Source organism: Elephas maximus, chromosome 8, assembly GCF_024166365.1.
Source record: "Elephas maximus indicus isolate mEleMax1 chromosome 8, mEleMax1 primary haplotype, whole genome shotgun sequence".
Classification (NCBI taxonomy): domain Eukaryota; kingdom Metazoa; phylum Chordata; class Mammalia; order Proboscidea; family Elephantidae; genus Elephas; species Elephas maximus.
In genome coordinates this window covers 26,544,705-26,564,951 of record NC_064826.1, presented here as the reverse complement: position 1 = coordinate 26,564,951, position 20,247 = coordinate 26,544,705, and the positions used below count along the sequence as shown (strand labels likewise).

Below are 20,247 nucleotides of genomic sequence, written 5' to 3'. Positions count from 1 at the left end.
AGGTTTGGGTTTTTCTTTTTACACCTCATTTAAAATTTGACATATCTTACATGCTATTTTAAACGTAATGTAAATGTGTTTATCAGGAAGAACAGGTACTGAAGAATGAGGGGAGAGGGAAAGGTGGATAAGGGTAAGGCTCCCTCTGAGGGGGAGATTCAGATATAAGGGCCACGGAAGCAAAAGCCAAGTATTTGCTTCTCAACACTTGCCGAAACTAGGCATTAGAACTTTGATTATACTGGTCAAAGTCCTCAAAGTCTCTTATGGATATAAATGTCCTGTATTGTAACATCTCACGATAACACGGGTTTGTGTGATATTCTAATCTCGAGTAAAGAACAAAAGGCATTTGTTTTTACACTATGCTGGTCCCATGTATCATGTCTTAGAAATCTGATACATTAATCATTTATAGATTATGGCTCAAGGATCCAGGTAAGCCAACCCAACTGCATGAATCCCAGTTCCACTTCTGTTAAAAATCCAATTCTACACGATTATTCTCAGACGATTATAAGTCACTTGTTTCATATTGATAACATAGGAATACGACCACCCAAAACATGTGTAAAGTATAAATACAGATGAATCCTATGTTTAAGAAGTATGTGTGTGTTTTTCTGGGGGCATATGTGTGCAAATGCGAATGCTTCTTTGCCCACGTGTTGTAAATATAATGGATGTTCCCATCGAGTATCTTTTCTTTCAATGGTGACAATAGTTTATGGCTTGCATGGAGCTGATTTGCATTTCTTCAGGACCACTATAAGGGTGCAAATGTTCCTTCCCTTCGAATTCCTCACCTTTTTAGGTCCTCAGCATTTATTACCAAGGGCTCATCACAAAGCAATGACATCAAGTTCTCGTTCCTATGTTTCCCATAGTCAGATTAATTCTAATTATGACGGAAAAGGAAAGCTCATCACAGGTCAAATATTACCATTTGTAGTAGAGCCCTAACCATGGTACATGAAGGAATTGACTTGCCACTTCTGCAAAGAGGATTCCCCTTGTGAGTGGAGAACATGCTCTGGCTGAATAGGGGTTGCAGTGTGCAAATCGGAGCTCGTGGGGTAGAGGGTGTGTCAGCATGCCCGTTCTTTCTATTTTAAGTGCTAATTGAAACCAACAGAGTATATTTTTACTCTTCTGTCAAATTCATTCAGAATTATACATGATACTTAACCAATTTCTCCTGTGGGTGTGGTTTTAGTCAATCTATTAGCTGGGATAAGAAAAAACAGGAGTCCTACAAGTAAGGCAACAGTTGAATCTGTAGCAAAACTTGGGTACCTGAAAAAGGATAAATGAATGCATTAAAAAATAGAATCAAGAATTTATATGAGATTAATATCAATTGGTTATGCTAAAAGTACTTCAGTAGTAGTGGTAATATAGGTCATTTACTCTGGATAATCTTCTCTAAAATCTACTGATTTCCACTTAAATGGCATACTTTAGTAAAACTGAAAATATCAGATCATATTCCCATATATTTATCTTTATTTTCAATAACATTTATACACATGCTGATACACTAGGGCAACCTGGGAAACTTCCCTTTTGGGCACTCTTATAGATCTGTTAATTTCTCCTTTAAATCAGTTATTTTAAAAAATGAGATTGGCAGAAAATTGAGGATGAAACAATTTGTAGAATAGGCAAAGCTCCATATGCTTGATTTATTATATCCTTTTTTTTTCTTCTATCTATTGAAATGTGGCTAGGCATGGATGTTTCTAGAGACCCTGAAAACTCTTGTGTAAATTGTCAAAAGGAATCGATCTGTTTTCTAAGACACAACACCTGCTTCTGCATTTATAGATCTGAGCCATATCAAACAAATGAAATCAACCCATTTAAATCATTGCACCCTAAGAAGCTCAACCAAGAGCATTAATTGCTGGAATGGGTTCTGAGATGCTCATAAATGATCACTGTACAAATCAAGAGTGATTCTGGAACAGATGGAGGTCTTAGAATCACCAGGCCATTCTAGCAAATAAGACAGCTTCCCAGAAACCTCAACAGTTAAGAAGTTCCTGGAAGTGAGATGTAAGTGAAACAGGCATAAATAATTAGAATTCAGTTTTAAAAGTCAGTGATATTAACTAGTGCACCTTTAGAGCAAGAGAAGAAAATATGAAGACCTTAAAGATTACAAAAGTCACTGGGCAATGTGTACATACTCTAGAAGTTCTGTATTTCTGTAATTTACTTGAAAAATCTTAATAATCACAGAAACCTACTATATTTCTCAATCTAACAAAATTTAAGGCAATCTGCATTTCTTAATATAGAACTATTTTCTTTCTTTGTTGAGTAAAAAGCTACCTTGGCATCCTTTGTTCTACAAACTTTACTATTTTTATAATTTCATTGATTTCAAATATAATTTTAGCTTGGATTTTTGCCAGGTTGGGCCAGGCATCATGTAACTTGATTTGTTTTATATGAAAAGACATATTGAATTTAGTCCAGGTTCAAGCAGATGGAATGAAAACATTAGGTGGTAGCTACAGATCTTGATACATCGCTCTAGTTCTGGAAATTCTACACACCTAAAACCTTTACACAACAAATATATTTTACAGAATATATATTTTAAATTCACCATTTTTCTGTCAGTTTGTCTTATTGTGGAGGCTTTTGTGTTGCTTTAATGCTGGAAGCTATGCCACCGGTATTTCAAATACTAGCAGGGTCATCCATGGTGGACAGGTTTCAGCAGAGCTTCCAGACTAAGACAGACAGGAAAAAGGATCTGGTAATCTACTTAAAAAAAAAAAAAAAAAAAGGCTATTAAAAACTTTATGAATAGCAGCAGAACATTATCTGCTATACTGCCAGAAGATGAACCCCTCAGGCTGGAAGATGCTCAAAATACAACTGGGGAAGAGCTGCCTCCTCAAAGGAGAGTTGACCTTAATGACATGGATTAAGAAAAGTTTTGGGGACCTTCATTTGCTGATGTGGCACGGCTCAAAATGAGAAGAAACAGCTACAAACATGCATTAATAATCGGAAAGTGGAACTTATAAAGTATGGATCTAGGAGAATTGGAAATTGTCAAGAATGAAATCAAATACTTGAAGATCAATATCCTAGGCTTTAGTAAGCTGAAATGGACTGGTATTGGCCATTTTGAATCAGACAATCATATTGTCTACTATGCTAGGAATGACAAATTGAAGAGTAACAGTATCACAGTCATCGTCAAAATGAACATTTCAAGATTTATCCTGAAGTACAATCCTGTCAGTGATAAGATAATATCCATATGCCTACAAGGAAGATGAATAATCAGTATCGTGATAAACAGAGAAAAGATTAAAGTTGTCAAGGATTTCATTTTACAACAGTCTGAAGCATAGTAACGATTGTGAGGATGGCGCAGGACCAGGCAATGTTTCATTCTGTTGTACCCAGGGTTGCTATGAGTTGGAACCAACTCAATGGCACCTAACAACAACAAGGAAGACCAGTTAATATGAATTTTATCCAAATTTATGCACCAATCACTAATGCCAAAGATGAAGAAACAAGATTTTTCCAACTTCTGCAGCCTGAAAGTGATCAAACGTGCAGTGAAGATGCATTGGTAATTACTGGTGATTGGAATGCAGAAGTTGGAAACAAAAAAGAAGGTTCACTACTTGGAAAATATGGCCTTGGTGACAGAAATGATGTCGGAGACCACGTGATAGAATTTTGCAAGACCAATGACTTATTATTAAAAGTAACTCTTTTTCAACAGCATAAGCAGTGACTATACATGTGGATCTGGCTGGATGGAATACATAGGGATCAAATCGACTACGTCTGCAGAAAGAGAGGATGGAAAAGTTCAATGTCATCAGTCAGATCAAGGGCCGCTGAGGAACACACCATCAATTGCTCATATGCAAGCTCAAGATGAAGCTGAAGAAAATTAAAACAAGTCCACAAGAGCCAAAACATGATTTGAGTATATCACACCTGAATTTAGAGATCATCTCAAGAATAGACCTGACACACTGAACACTAATGATTGAAGACCAGATGAGTGTAGAGTGACATCAAGGACATCATCCATGAAGAAAGCAAAAGGTCATCAAAAAGACAGGAAAGAAAGAAAAGACCAAAATAGATGTCAGAAAAGACTCTGAAACTTGCTTTTGAACATAGAGTAGCTAAAGTGAACGGAAAAATTATGAAGTAAAAGAGCTGAACAGATTTCAAAGGGTGGCTTGAGAAGAAAAAGTAAAGGATTATAATGAAAAGTGCAAAGACCTGGAATTAGGAAATCAAAAGTAGAGCATGCTCAGCATTTCTGAAACTGAAAGAATTGAAGAAAAAAAATCAAGCCTTGAGTCATAATTTTGAAGAATTCTACGGGCTGAAGAAGAATTGATGCCTTTGAATTAGTGGGTGTTGGCAAAGGATATTGAATATACCATGGACTACCAAAAAAATCAACAAATCTGTCTGGGAAGAAGTACAACCAAAATGCTCCTTAGAAGCAAGGATGGCGAGACTATGTCTGACATACTTTGGAGGTGTTATCAGGAGGGATCAGTCCCTGGAGAAGGACATCATGCTTGGTAAAATACAGGGTCAGTGAAAAAGACGAAGACCCTCAATGAGATGGATGGACACAGTGGCTGCAACAATATGCCCAAGCATAATAATGATTGTGAGGATGGCACAGGACTGAGCAGTGTTTCGTTCTGTTGTACATGGGGTTGCTATGAGTCAGAACTGACTCGAGGGCACCTAACAAGAAAAACAACATGGGCAAGATATTGAACAATGTATGAAGCATAAAAAGAAGACAGAAGGAATACACAGAGTCAATACACCAAAAAGAATTGGTCACCATTTCAGGAGGTAGCATATAATCAGGAACCAATGGTAATGAAGAAAGAGATCCAAGGCACACTGAAGGCATCGATGAAAAAAAATGACTCCAGGAATTGATAGAATACCAATTGAGATGTTTCAACAAATGGATGCAGTGCTGGAAGCACTCACCCATCTATGCCAAGAAATCTGGAAAACAGCTACCCGGCCAACTGACAGGAAGAGATCCATAGTTGTACCCATTCCAAAGAAAGGTGATCCAACAGAGTGGGGATATTATCGAACAATATCATTAATATTACACACAGGTAAAATTTTGCTGAAGATCATTCAAAAGCAGTTACAGCAGTACATCAACAAGGAACTGCCAGAAATTCAAGCTGGATTCATAAGAGGATATGGAACAAGGGAAATCACTGTTGATGTCAGATGGTTCATGACTGAAAGCAGAGTATACAAGAAAGATGTTTACCTGTGTTTTATTTACTAAGCAAAGGCATTAGACTGTGTGGATCATAAGAAACAATAGCTAACATTGCAAAGAGTGGGAATTCCAGAACACTTAATTGTGCTCATGAGGAAGCTGGACTTAGACCAAAAAGCAGTTCTTGGAATAAAATAAGGGGATACTGTGTGGTTTAAAGATAAGAAATGTGTGTGTCAGGGTTGTATCCTTTTACTACGCTTATTCAATCTGTATGCTGAGCAAATAATCTGATAAACTGGACTGTGTGAAGAAGAACAGGGCATCAGGATTGGAGGAAGACTGATTAACAACCTGTGATATGCAGATGACATGACTTTACTTGCTGAAAGTCAGGAGGACTTGAAGCACTTACTGATGAAGATCAAAGTCCACAGCCTTCATTATGGATTACATAAAGAAAACAACAATCCTCATGACTAGATCAATAAGCACCACCATGATAAACAGAGAAAATACTGAAGTTGCCAAGGACTTCGTTTTACTTGGATCCACAATCAACACCCATGGAAGCAGCAGTCAAGAAATCAAATGATGGGAGGGAGGGAGGCTGGGAGAGGGGTATTCACTAATTAGATAGTAGATAAGAACTACTTTAGATGAAGGGAAAGACAGCACACAATACAGGGGAGGTCAGCACAATTGGACTAAACCAAAAGCAAAGAAGTTTCCTGAATAAACTGAATGCTTCGAAGGCCAGCATAGCAGGGGTGGGGGTTTGGGGACCATAGTTTCAGGGGACATCTAAGTCAATTGGCATAATAAAATCTATTAAGAAAACATTCAGCATCCCACTTTGGAGAGTGGTGTCTGGGGTCTTAAACGCTAGCAAGCTGCCATCTAAGATGCATCAATTAGTTTCAACCCACCTGGAGCAAAGGAAAATAAAGAATACCAAGGACACAAGGTAATTATGAGCCCAAGAGACGGAAAGGGCCACATAAATCAGAGACTACATCAGCCTGAGACCAGAAGAACTAGATGGTGCTTGGCTACAACCAATGACTGCCCTGACAGGGAACACAACAGAGAACCCCTGAGGGAACAGGAGAGCAGTGGGATGCAGACCCCAATTCTTGTAAAAAGACCAGACTTAATGGTCTGACCGAGACTAGAAGGACCCCGGCGGTCATGACCCCCAGACCTTCTGTGGGCCCAGGACAGGAACCATTCCCAAAACCAGCTCTTCAGACAGGGATTGGACTGGACAATGGGATGGAGAGGGATGCTGGTGAGGAGTGAGCTTCTTGGATCAGGTGGACACTTGAGACTTTGTTGGCATCTCCTAGGAGGGGAGATGAGAGGGTAGAGGGGGTTAGAAGCTGGCGGAATGGACATGAAAAGAGAGAGCAGAAGAAGGGAGTGGGCTATCTCATTAGGGGGAGAGCAGTTGGGAGTATGTAGCAAGGCGTATGTAAGTTTTTGTGTGAGAGATTGACTTGATTTGTAAACTTTCACTTAAAGCACAATAAAAAATAAAAAAAAAAGAAATCAAAGGACACTTTGAGTTAGGCAAATCTGCTGCAAAAGACCTCTTTCAAGTGTTAAAAAGCATAGATGTCCCTTTAAGGACTAAGGTGTGACTGACCCAAGTCATGGTGTTTTCAATCACCTCACAGGCCTCGGAAAGCTGGACAGTGAATAAGGAAGACTGAAGAAGAACTGACGTCTTTTAGTTGTGGTGTTGATGACGAATATTGAATATACGTGGACTGCCAGTAGAATGAACAAATCTGCCTCGGAAGAAGTAAAGCCAGAATGCTCATTAGGAGCAAGGATGGTGAGACTTTGTCTCACATACTTTGGATGTGTTATCAGGAGGGACCAGTCTCCAGAGAAGAACATCATTCTTGGTAAAGCAGAGGGTCAGTGAGAAAGGGGAAGACTCTCAATGAGATGGGTTGACACAGTGGCTGCAAACAATATGCTCAAGCATTACAATGATTGTGAGGATGGCGCAGGACCAGGCAATGTTTTGTTCTGTTGTACATAGAGTCGCTATAGTCAAAACTGACTCGATGGCACCTAACAGGAATAACAGGTCCTTTATTACAAAACTCCAAGCACAAATCAAATTATTCAACTGTTCTTGTTTTGAATAATTGGATTCATGCCTTTTGTTAAGATCCCTCAAAATAAAAAGCTTTACTCCTTCTAAAGGAAACAAATAATTTAGAAAACTGAAGCCGATCCTTTAAAACATATCAGTGTATCGTGTTGCTTTACTTGTGTGATGACAAGGAACTTGGACTCAGTCTTTGCCCTTTTAAAAAATGCTGGCATTGCCTGTATGACCAGAAGGCTCTAATTCAGGGCGGGAGGAATTCCTTCATTCCAAGTGGGAAGAATACAATTTTGGTGCCTGCCTAAAAATACATGAGTTTTTGCTGGGGATGTGAGACAGGAAGTCCAAGTCAGAAATCTGTTGAATTTAGGAATCAGAGTACTTCAGTCAAAGACAGATTTGGAACACAAATCTTGAAACCAAATTATTTATGTTGACATGTAGGATGGTCCTTAATTTAGAAAATTATGCTACAATCTTCCCCCTCACTTGACATGACTCAGCCATGACTGCTGGTATATAAGACACTGAGAGATAAATTTAACTCTGACCCAGCTTCTAACATTACATTTTAAAATCAGTCTTATTACCCATTCAGGAATTCCTTATTTATAAAACAGAGGCTGGACTGAATTTGTAGTGAACTAGTACAAAAATTAAAATAAATGGAGAAAAAGACAAGATACTGAACCAAGTAAATAGTCCTCCATAGAATTCAAAAGATCAAGTTGGCAAAAATCACAGAATATAAATTCCTATCAGATTATTAAGAAGAATTGAGTAGAATTTATTTTGTATAGTAAACATAATACTTTCTGAAGCAGGTGCCTTAATAGAACATTGAAATGGCCTTTTTAGACTTGGTTACATCACCAGGTAGGTGGCAATACCTTCCAGGGCTGGGGCAACGTTCTCCAAGAGGCTGAATATGCTCTAAATCAGCATCTGACATATGGCGGGCCTGTTTCTTCCATACCCAGGATTCAAGGGTGGAAACAGGAGTGGCACCACTCATTATTATCCCTAGTAAAATTTTTGCTTCCTGTCCCTGGTATTTTATGCTCTGCTGGTCCAGAGGTCTTAGTTCCACAGCAGACATAAAAAGATTCCCTGAAACAGGAAGTTAAGACTGCCACCCAGCCACTTTGGGCTCCTTACGTCTCTGAATCAACAAGCAAAGAAGGTAGTTACTGTACTGGCTGGGGTGACTGACTCTGATTACCAAGAGGAAATTAGACTGCAGTGACACAGTGGTAGTAAGGAAGAGTATATCTGGAATACAAGAGATTCATTAGGGTGTCTCTTTTTACTGCCATGCCTTGTGATCAATGGAAAACTGCAATCCAATTTATGCAGGACTATGAATGACCTAGATTCTTCAGGGATGAATGTTTTGGGTCACCCCACTAGGCAAAGAACTATGACCAGCTGAGATGCTTACTGAGGGCAAAGGGAATATTGAATGGATAGTTTTTTATGAATGACCTAGACTCTTCAGGGATGAATGTTTTGGGTCACCCCACTAGGCAAAGAACTATGACCAGCTGAGATGCTTACTGAGGGCAAAGGGAATATTGAATGGATAGTAGAAGTAGGAATTCTGCCTCAAGACTGTGACATAGCGTTTCCTTTAAGGACAAGGGAAGCACTATTCTAAGTGATATTATTATCTCCATTTTACAGATGAAGAAACTGAAAGGTTAAATGATTTTCTCAAAGTAAAAGAGCCAGAATTGCAACCCAGGCAGTGTGGCTCCACAATCTATGCTCCTAACCACTATGGAATATGGCCCTTACGGAGATGTTGTTTCTAATTTTGTAAAGATGGAAACAGCCTTGTCTAAAGGACCTTGGTTTTTATTTGTTTTCAATATTTTATTGTGTTTTTGGTGAAAATTTAAACAGCAAATTAGGTTCTCATTTAAAAGTTTCTATAAATATTGTTCATTGTCATTGGTTACATTTTTCACAATGTGTCAGCATTCTCATTATTTCCATTCTGGTTGGTCTGTTGCCATTAATCTAGCTTCCCTGTTTCCACTAACCTTCTTATCTTTGTTCTAGGAGCACAGTATTCAAGGGTGATATAATTTATTTTATGAGCCAATGTGTCATTTGGCTGAAAGATAATCTCTGGGAGTGGTTTGAGTTCCAAGTTTAAAGAGTACCCTAGGGCAATACTCTCAGGGGTTTCTCTAATCTCTACCAGTCTGGCCTTTTTTTAGTAATCTAAGTTTTGTTCTACATTTTTCTCCCATTCTATCCAGGACCATCTATTGTGTCCCAGGTCAAAACAGTTGATAGTGGTAGCTGGGTAGGCAAGGCTGCGGTTCCTGTAGATAGACGATTAGTCCTATCTATTTTTTTTTATAGACTAGTTTCTTCTTTGAGCCTTTGGAATCTCTCTTTTGCTCTGCACGAGCTGAGATCCACAGCTGTATACCAGATGGCTGCTCGCAAGCTTTTAAGACCCCAGATGCTATTCACCAAACTAGGATGCAGAATATTTTTTTTATGAGCTGTGTGAGGACAATTGACCGAGTTGCCCCATAAGGCTATGGTCCTCAGGTTTTGAATCCAGTAAAATCAATCCCTTCAGGTGTTTATTTATGTCTAGAAAGTATCCATAACTGTGCCCACTGTGTGCTTTGCTTTATATGTGAGTATATACGCAGTACACATAAACATGCACATACGTCTGCCTACAGATACACCTATTTACGCGCATCCGTATATTCATGTGTGCCTTCCTTTACATATACATGCATACATACCTGTCTATGTAACCTCACACATAGTTTTAGTTGTTATTCCTGCTGCTGCAACATTGTATATATTATATACCCATACCTGCTAAATACCCATTGCCGTTGAATCAATTCCAACTCACAGCAACCCTACGGGAGAGAGTCGAGCTGCCCCATAGGGTGTCCAAGAAGGGGCTGGTGAATTTGAACTGCTGACCTTTTTGATTAGCAGCCGTAGCTCTTAACCACTACTCCACCAGGGCTATATATTATAGCATTTAAAAAAAATCATCCCTTATTCTTATGTACTTCTTAGTGTCATCATTTACCTTGGTCAAGTTGTTCTGACTTCACCCTTATTCGGTATATTGCCTTTCCCATCACCAAAACTAACAAGTGTCTACTGTCTAGAAAGTGATTTCCCCTCCTTCTCCCTTCTATCCCTAAAAAAACCGAAACCAAACCCAGTGCCATCGAGTCGATTCCAACTCATAGCGAACCTATAGGATAGAGTAGAACTGCCCCATAGAGTTTCCAAGGAGCACCTGGCAGATTTGAACTGCCAACCCTTTGGTTAGCAGCCATACCACTTAACCACTACACCACCAGGGTTTCCCTCTATCCCTAGTAAAAAACCAAAAATGTTGCTTTTTATATGCATACCTATTCTTGTCTTTTATAATAGTGAGATCATACAATATTTGTCCTTTTGTGATTGACGTGTTTCACTTAGCATAATGTCTTCGAGATTCATCCACATTATAAGGTATTTTGAGAACTCATCATTATTCCTCATGGCTACATAGTATTCCATTGTATGTATATGCCACAATTTGTTTATCCATTCATCTGTGGATGGACACTTAGGTTGTTTCCATCTTTTTGCTATTGTGAATAATGCTGTATGAGTATAGGTGTGCATATAGGGCCTTGATTTTGTTATAGGGTAGTGTGACTACGGTTGTTCAGTCTATGGTCTTACCTTAGATTCTGGTCTTTATTATACATATATATATATATACTTTTTTTCCGAAAAGATTAGAATTGAAAAAGTCTTTTCAAGGGAAAGGAAGAAAAATCTCATAAAATCTTTCAGAGCTATAAGAACCACATAGGAGAGAAACAGATATAACACAGGAAAGGCAGACAAGCACAGCATATAACACTTACTCTGGAAAAAGTGCAGCCCAGCCGGAAGTAAACCCAGGATCTCGGCTAAACCATAGCAGGGCCATTACAATGAAGAGGACTAGGGTCACAATTTCTTGATACCTGTGGAAAAATTCTAGTCTCATTAATTCTTATTTTCTCAGTCAAGACATTTGCAGAACCTTCCTGAGCTATTGTTAGGAGCAATCTTAGCAGAGCGCTGAACACTGTAAACACTGGATATGCCAATACTTTGAGACCCTTGGTGCATCTAGACAAGGATCTTACTCCCCTGTGGGTCCCTCAGCTCCTCGTCATTCCATCTGGCAATTTTCAATTATATGATGGCAAGTATTTTGTCATGTTAAGTTATATTTACAAAGGTTAGCACATTTGGGGCCCTTATCAAGAGGTATAAACACATTACAATTACGTGCTTGTTTGCATTTAAACAATTACTTGGAATATAAGCAGCGTATTGGTGCGTGTGTTTGTGTATCTTACCTCATTGGCCCAAGTTTTCTATATTCTTGTTTAATCACTTCAGCACAAGCTCTTTCTTTGGCTGTTTTGGTTTTGCCACATTTGAACATCTCCTTAAAACTAAAAAGAATAATTAAGCCTGTTAAGCAAAGGAGTCTTTCAACACCACTTTCCTGTATAGAAGATATTTATGAGCAAGCTTCATAAAATACAAATCTCCCTGCTAACAACAGAAACACATGCTTTCCACCTATACCTCCACCTTCTTGGAATGCTCTCTCCCCTCTTTTCTGCTTTTGCCTGGTCTGCTCACTTTTCAAGGCTCAATTTTTGTTCCATACTTGCCACAATATCTTCCACTGATCTCTTCATCTTCCAAGTCCATTTGCGCCACTGGAATTTTTTTCACACACCGCTCACTTCTAATTTAACACTTTATTGTACACAATCTTGATTGTTAATTGTTGCACGTGTATAAGTTTTATCGCGCTAGTTAGTAAACTACTTGAGGGCAGGGATAGCGTCATAGATGTTTTCTTTGGCCCAGTATCACTAGAATACTGGCATACATGGTGAATACTGGCATACATGGTAAATACTAGTTGTCTGATCGATTCATTAATGACCTTGAAAATTTATGACACAGTTGGCTGTCAGATCCATTGCTTCTCACAAAATATGCTAAACTTGAGTTATGCACCAGGGCAGGGAAGTCACACACACTGCTCATGAACAAAGTTCAAACTAGATCTATTCTTAGAAGCATAACTGACTCTACTACATTTTTTCTGCAAGTTTCTTGACTCTTCATGTTCCACTTGCATCTACTAGATAATTTTCTGGCTTATTTCCAACAATAACTACCAATTTCTATTGCTTATTTTACTAAATTTTCTACCATGAGGTCTGAGGTCTTCAAAATTTTGAACCGTTTCTGTGAAGTTCTGTTCTAGGTTAATAAATAAATTAAATAATAATAATAATTCATCCAGTGGAAGAAATAAATGGGAAAATTCCTATGGATTAATTCATGGAATGTTTATGTGTAGCTCAGTTACAGTGTACATTATATGTAGGTATAGAAGATAGGGAAAATTTCTTCTGTAAAATTGCTGAGTTAAGTGTACATGGATATTTTTGAGGGAGTAGGTAGGAACACTCAGGTGGTAGGAGGGTAACTTTCATACAAAAACATAGTTTATTTATTTATTTTCTCTGATTCTGCTACTCAAACATGTTTGGACTCTGGCGACACCACAGCCTCCTCTCCTCAACCATTAAATCACCCATCACACACATGCAAAATCACACCAGCCACTGAAAATAATTAGATGGATGCTGTTGCATTTAAGATCAGTAAGGTAATATTTCTATAATCTCAGATCATTAACTAATGCCAACCTTGAAATTTCACCACTGTCAAGACATAAATGCCACTAGTATAAGAAACTACTCATGGACCACTTTGAGAACTCTCTGTAGACTAAAAAGTACGGTCAATGAAAGCAATAAGATTTTCCTTAGAAACTGTTTTCTCCCCCATCAGCTGCATATGAACCTTGTCACTGTGGTTGGGGACAATAAACAGTTAGGTCAAAACCAAATTGGCTTTGCTACAAATGAAGGTTAATGCCCTCACAAAGGAACTGATGAAGCATATGACAATATATCAGCCTCTCCATTTAAATAAGTTCAATGGCACTGATAGATGAGCTTCTCTTCCCAAGTGTGGTGGGGTCATTTATAATGGGTGAGTTAACTGTGCTAACAGCCAAACACTAATCAGAATATACGGGTGCCTGGCAGGGGAGGAGCTGATTATTTTCTGTTTGCCAATCTAAAACCTCTGGAGGTGAACACACTGGCTGAATGAAAGGACACTGAAAAATTAGCGGGAGCACAAAGCTGTGCAGTGTCTAACTAATAGTGGACAGCCTGAGGACTGTTTAAATATGTCAGTGATCATGATTTATGAGCCTGGCCTAATATGTGCACTTCTCAGAAATTTTTTTTCTCATAGAAAACACATCTCAATACATTCGTCCTTTATCTTCATAATCTCTCCTTTTTAAGTGATGAGACATTGTAAAGTAATGACGATCGTTGCATACATATTTTATAAAGTCATCATATATAGCAACAAAGAAGGAAACAGCTGTGGGTCTGGGACTGGATGCATTCTCCACTGACTTGTGATTCCTGTCCCCCTGCATACGGCATTGCTCCAGCTGCAACCGAATAGGCCCCCAAAGACCTGGATTCCCAGGGAGGGGCGCTTAGTATGCAGCCGGCCTCTCCAGACTGATGCCCGCCTGCTGAAGTCAGTGACATTCCACACATTGGCTTCAGTAGGAGGATTGCCACACGCTGCTCCCACAATCTGGACAGATTTTTTTTTTAAGCATCAGCACCATTTCCCCACTACTAACAAAACGGCGGCAGTTCTGGAGAAAAACCAGAAAGGGGCATTAAGCGGCAAGAATGTCAGTTCTTATATGACCAGGCTTGGAAAATGTGGCCACAGGGCCCAGAACCAACCTAGTCACAGAGTGTTTTGCTTTTTGAAGGAAATACAATTAGCTGACTTCAGCCTTGCTGGCTTAGAAGGGAGCATGCTATTTTATTCACAGGTCCTTGAAATTATTTAAATAAAATATTATAAGAACGAATCTGAACTGTCAATTTTGTTTCACTTTTAGGAAAAAAAAAAAATCTCAAGGTTTGATATATAGCCATTCCCTTTTCTTTTTGGACTATTGCTATACCAAAAGCCAAACCATTGCTGGAGTTCTCCTATATGAACTGAAATAGAATGCTTCTTTTTAGATATTGCTGACAAGTAATTTTTAAATGCTGCCTTTTATTGAAGTCATGGAACTCACTGGTACTTATAAGCCACCAGCTCCAGCCCCCGCCAAGGTAATATTTTGAAATTCTCCTCAAATCACATACATACGACATTTTAGAGGCGTAATTATTCTTTATTAATCGGAGTTTCTTACCTTGACTTTATGTGTTCGAGTTGGGTCCATACCATTTAGAAATATACATTGGAAGTGAGTGATCTTACCGATGGTCTGGTTCAGTTGTGTCGCCTCACAGATGAAGACACTGAGACTGGGACGGGGTCAGGCTTGTGCTAGATCTCACATCTGACCTGCGAGGAGCCACGACTTGAACCCTGGTCTCCCAATTGTTGATCCACTACTGCTTTTCATAGGGCACTGTCTCAGATCTTTATTGCTTTTCTTTTTTTTTTTTTTTAAGGTGACGTAACAGATTTGGTGCTGGCATGAAGCAGGAAGTCCTGCATGCTACAGTTTTAAGTAATTCAATAACTTGAGAAAATCTCCATGTTAAATCAAATGCAACAGCAAAACTTCTTGAAGTGTTGCTTTGACAAGTTGGGCTGGGTTCTCACCACAATGTGTTTCTTGTGTCTTTGCTGCCCGTTCATAACACCTTTTTGGTTTAGGATTCGCAGGAGACCCAGATGGACCAAAATGAGATTCTAGCTTATCCTTAACGTGTCCTTGTGTGTGTGGGTTTTGTGGGTAAGAGGAATGCAGAAATGCACCATCTGTGACAGATTTGAAGGAGCCCTGGGTAAGGAGTTGAGCACTTGTAACCTTAAAACCAGTTGCCGTCAAGTCTATTCCAACTCATGGCAACCCCACATGTGTCAGAGTAGAACTGTGCTCCACAGGGTTTTCAATGGCTACTTTTTGGAAGCAGGTTGCCAGGACTTTCTTCCAAGGTACCTCTGGGTGGACTCAAATCTCCAAACTTTCTATTAGCAGCCAAGCATGTCAACTGTTTGCACTACCCAGGGACTCCTAGACACCTTGATTTATCAGATTAATATGGAATATATACTTACTTGAATCCTAGGAAAAGCCACTGAAGCCAGATCCAGGACAAAAGGAGAATAATAACAGCAATCGGGAGTGAAAACGTAAACCATGATCCAAAGTTGATACAATCACAATCGGGATAGCGCCTGGGCAAAAATACGGACAAGTGTTCATGCCAAAGGTGACAAGTAGAAGCCTTGCGATGGTTCCTGAGATCCTGCAGGGCCACATGCTTCCTGTGCTGCCAGCCAAGGAGGAAGTCGTGGGACGTGCTCAGCACTAAATATAGTAGTCTCTTTTACTTTTTGTCTCATCTTGACTCTGTAACTGCATAATTACTGCTGTATCCCACATAAGCAAGCGAGGGTATGTTTTGAATTTGTTCCCTTTATTCACTCTGCAAGGACACGTTTGGGAAAAAACCTAGTACAATACCTGAGGCTCATTAAATGTAGAAGAAATGGGTGTGTATGAGTGTGTGTATTTTGCTATTGTTACTCAAATCATCAGCATATGAGTGAGGAAAGATGCATAGCAGATTTGGGAACAGGTGAAAACGAACTTAACTGAAATGAATGTCTGTTCTCATTTCATACTGGTAGCTTGCCTCTAGGCACCTATGTAACTCGAATCCAGGCCCATGTTGTCTGCCATAACTATTGTCCTCACCGTTCTTCTGCCAAAGCACCTGCAACCATCCTACCAGGAATATGCTACTCTCTTCTTCTCAGAATTATACAGTTGTTTGAGACTCAGTCAACTGGGATAAATATGGACAGATAAAAAGAATAAAAAGTCCTATGGAAAACATGAACTTTTCCGATCTTTCTCCTCATTGTTTTCAGCTTTTTATCTCACGCATTAACAAAACAACAACAAAAAAAAGGTCAGATAAATGTACTGTTTCACTGGTAACCTCACATTCATAGCTTCAAAATATAGTCTAAGTAACAAATAAATTTTCATATAAAAACCAAAAAACCAAATCCACTGCCCTTAAGTCGATTCCGACTTGTAGTGACCCTATAGGACAGAGTAGAACTGCCTTATAGGGTTTCCAAAGCTGTAAATTTTTACGGAAGCAGACTGCCACATCTTTCTCCTGCGGAGCAGCTGGTGGGTTGGAACTGCTGACATTTCCGTTAGCAGCTGAACGCTTTAACCAGTACAACACCAGGGCTTCTTGAAAATTTTTATAGTTACCCATTTTATGACTATGTAAAAATAACAGGAAATTTGAGAAACAGTTGTCTTTATTTTTTTTTTCTTAAATCGGCAACACAAAGACAAAGTTAGAAAACTGGAAAAAAGGGAAAATATAGAGAAGTAACAAAAACACCATTAACATGTTTTTATTATTTTTGAAATCATATAATGTATAGAATTTTAGAGAAATGATAGGGTTTCAATGCTGGTTTAAATCATGCCTTGTATTTTGTCATTGAAAAATGACCACATACAGTTCATCAACAAACTAAAAATATAACTACCATATGACCCAGCAATTCCACTCTTAAGACTTGAAAACAGAGACTCAAAAAGAGACTTGTATACCAGTTTTCAGGGCAGCACTATCCACAATAGCTAAAAGGTGGAAACGGCCTAATGCCCATCAACGATGAATGAATAAACAAAATGTAGCACATACGCACAACAGAATACTACTCAGCCAGTAGGAAATATGGATGGAGCTTGGAGATATTATGCTAAGCAAAATAAGCTGATCACAAAAGGACAAATATTGTACTACCTCACTTACATAAAAAGATAAGAAAAGGCAAACGTGCAGAGACCAAAATTTATTAGTTGTTACCAGGGGCAGGAGGGAGAAGGAAGAGGGTGGTTAAGGGTGATGGAAAAAATCACTTTGATTAAAGGTAGGGTTGCACAGCTGATTATTGTAGTTGCTGTCAGTAAGTTGTACACCTGTAAAAAGTTAAAACTGGCAAAAATTGTGTGGTAGATATATCTACAACAATGACAAAAAAAAAAAAGGGAGTAGCTGCTGAGGTTGCTTATGTACAACCAAACACCTCATGGGATTTGGTTCCTTCGTTTGGAGGTTTAGGGTTATGGTTTCACAGGACATCCCAGTTAATTGGCCTATTAAAATGTTCAGTGCTTCTGTTCTACCTCCTAGTTCATTGAGTAGTGCCTGGAGGGGGGGGTCTTAAAAGCTTAAAAGTGGCCATCCCAGGTACAACAATGGGTCTCTATTCACCTGGAGCAACAGAGGAGGAAAGAGAGTCAGGAATAGAAGGAAGAAAGAGAATATGTGGCTAATTGCTTCCATGAACAACTGGCTCCTTTGCCATGAGACCAGAAGAACTGGATGGTACCCCATTACCATGACTGAACATTTTGATCAAGGATGTTATTGAGGGATCTTGATCAAAAGGGTGGCAATGCAGAACAGAATTTCAAATTGTCATGGACTCCAGACTTTTGGAGCCATGGAGGCTGGATGAATCCCTGAAACTATTGCCCTGAGATAATCTTTAAACCCGAAACCCTGAAGTCTTCTTAAAACCAAACAATAGTTTAGCTTAACTAGTAAAAAAAAAAAAAAAAAAAATGCGTATCTTGAGTGTTATGCTCTTTCAGGAACTATCTACACAGAATCAAACTGACAACAGCAACTTGAAAGTGGAGATAGGAACTTTAAGGGGCAGTGAGTTTACATGAATGAGGGAGGAACAACTCAGAAAACAGGGTGAGAATGGTTGTACAACTTGAAGAGTGTAATCAATGTCACTAAATTGTACATGTAGAAACTGTTGAATTGGTGTATTTTTTCTGTGTGTATTCTAAACAACAACAAAATAAATAAAATTAAAAATAATAGTAATTATCCAGATTTACCTACAAAAAAAAAGTAACCACATAAATAAATACTTCATGCTAGACACATCAATATAAGCCAAATATATGTAGTATAGCTCATTCTTTCTTCTCCTTTAGGATGGTTCCTTAGTGATTGTTACATACTGAATTGTGTCTCCCCCCAAAAATCTGGTTAAGTTCTAAGCTCTGTTGGAGAATAGGGTATTTCTTTTGAAGTTATTATCAGTTAAGTCATATAGAAGTAGCGTGGGTGTTAGTCCTAATCCCTTTTGCATGGTATCTTGTAAAAGGGAGAACACAGAGAAAATGATGTGCAGGGGAAAGAAACCAAGTGAAGAAGCCTACAATCAGCAAAGGAACGCCAAGGATCACTGCAGCTACCAGAAGCTAGGACAGAAGCATAGAAACAGCTCCTCTCTGGAAGCCCGCAGAAGGAATCAACACAGCCAGTGCCCTGATTTGACTTCTAGTCTCCAGAATTTCAAGAAATGAAATTTCTGTCTTTAACGTCACCCATTTTGTGACATTTTGTTATGGCATCCTTAGGAAAAAAAGACCATGATACAAAGGCTTTTAAAAAGCAAATAAGAATAGGTGTTCAAAACTCTAGATTTGTAAAGTTTTCTACAGTTTTGTTTGAAAACGTGCCGATTTTCCTGAGCCCTAGAGTTATCAATAGCAACTTGAGAATAACTTTTATCTACCTTGAAGAGATTTAAAGCTTAGCTTACATAATTCAGTAACTAGAGAGTGACAAATGATAAATAAGAAATGCTAGGGAATAAACAGAACTGGAGGAATGAAAAAGTGCTTTATCAGGTCCCAGAGCCTCTACCGTGAGTATTGCTGTTCATTAAAAAAAAAAAAAAAAGTCTGTTTTCTTCAGGTGGAACATCAAATAACAGGGAAAAAGCTTAAGCATATTTCCCATCGATTTAGTAGACTTGGTTTACAGGATGATCTAAGTTATTCTGTTCATCCTAAGGATACGTAGAAACACTACTTATATTCAGCTCAGAACAATACTCCCAAACTCAACTTCATTTTCCACCATCTGTGGCTCTCACCTTGAAAACCAGGCTAGTGTTCTCCCTACCCACTAGAGAGAAAGCAGCCTGTAAGATTTGTTTGCCTCAAGAGGGACTTTTCAAAATTTTTGCCTGGAGGGGCGGTTCATTTAGAAAAATAGAAATATGAAAAAACTAAACTCTGTATTTTTTCTTTTCCTTCAGTAGTAGGAAAGTAAACAACACAAAGGAGTTTGGCCTCATGATCATAACCTTTACACTTATGCCTAGGCTGAATGCTTCGAATAAATAATGGAAATAATGGAATACTCTAAGGGAGTAGTTCCACTGTGGTGCTCCTTTTTCCACTTCCAGACCCCAGAGGAGTCCCTGGGTGGTACAAATGGTTAACGCATTCAGCTGATAACCAAAAGGTTGAAAATTCCGGTCCACCCACAGGTGTGCCTCAAAGAAAGGTCTGGAGATCTACTTCTGAAAAACCAGCCATTGAAAACCCTACGACCAGTCATCAGTTACCTCCTCCAAGCTGGCCTGGGACGTCTGTTGGCACCTGTTGCTTGTCAACCCACTACCTACTGCATCTTTAACTCTCTTAAGAGAGAAAGCCCCTAGACCTGTAGATGTCCTAATGGGAAACACAGAAGAGTTAACTCAACATAGCACCTCTATCCTTGGATCCTCTGAACCAGGTAAGATTAATTGCTGTAAATTGTGCACTATCCATTTGTTAAATCAACAACGCAACGCT

The 20,247-nt window shown here is 38.9% G+C and overlaps 1 protein-coding gene across 1 annotated transcript in view; it reads right to left on the bottom strand.

The window, feature by feature from the left end:
• SLC13A1 (solute carrier family 13 member 1) overlaps nt 1–20,247 on the bottom strand; it is an 86,493-nt gene that overhangs the window by 11,165 nt on the left and 55,081 nt on the right. Inside the window, exons 8-11 of the mRNA XM_049893137.1 lie at nt 15,654–15,773; nt 11,795–11,893; nt 11,312–11,413; nt 1,190–1,296 (exon numbers count right to left, since the gene is read on the bottom strand). Coding sequence (XP_049749094.1) covers nt 1,190–1,296; nt 11,312–11,413; nt 11,795–11,893; nt 15,654–15,773 — 428 coding nt within the window. The remainder of the gene's footprint in view (nt 1–1,189; nt 1,297–11,311; nt 11,414–11,794; nt 11,894–15,653; nt 15,774–20,247) is intronic.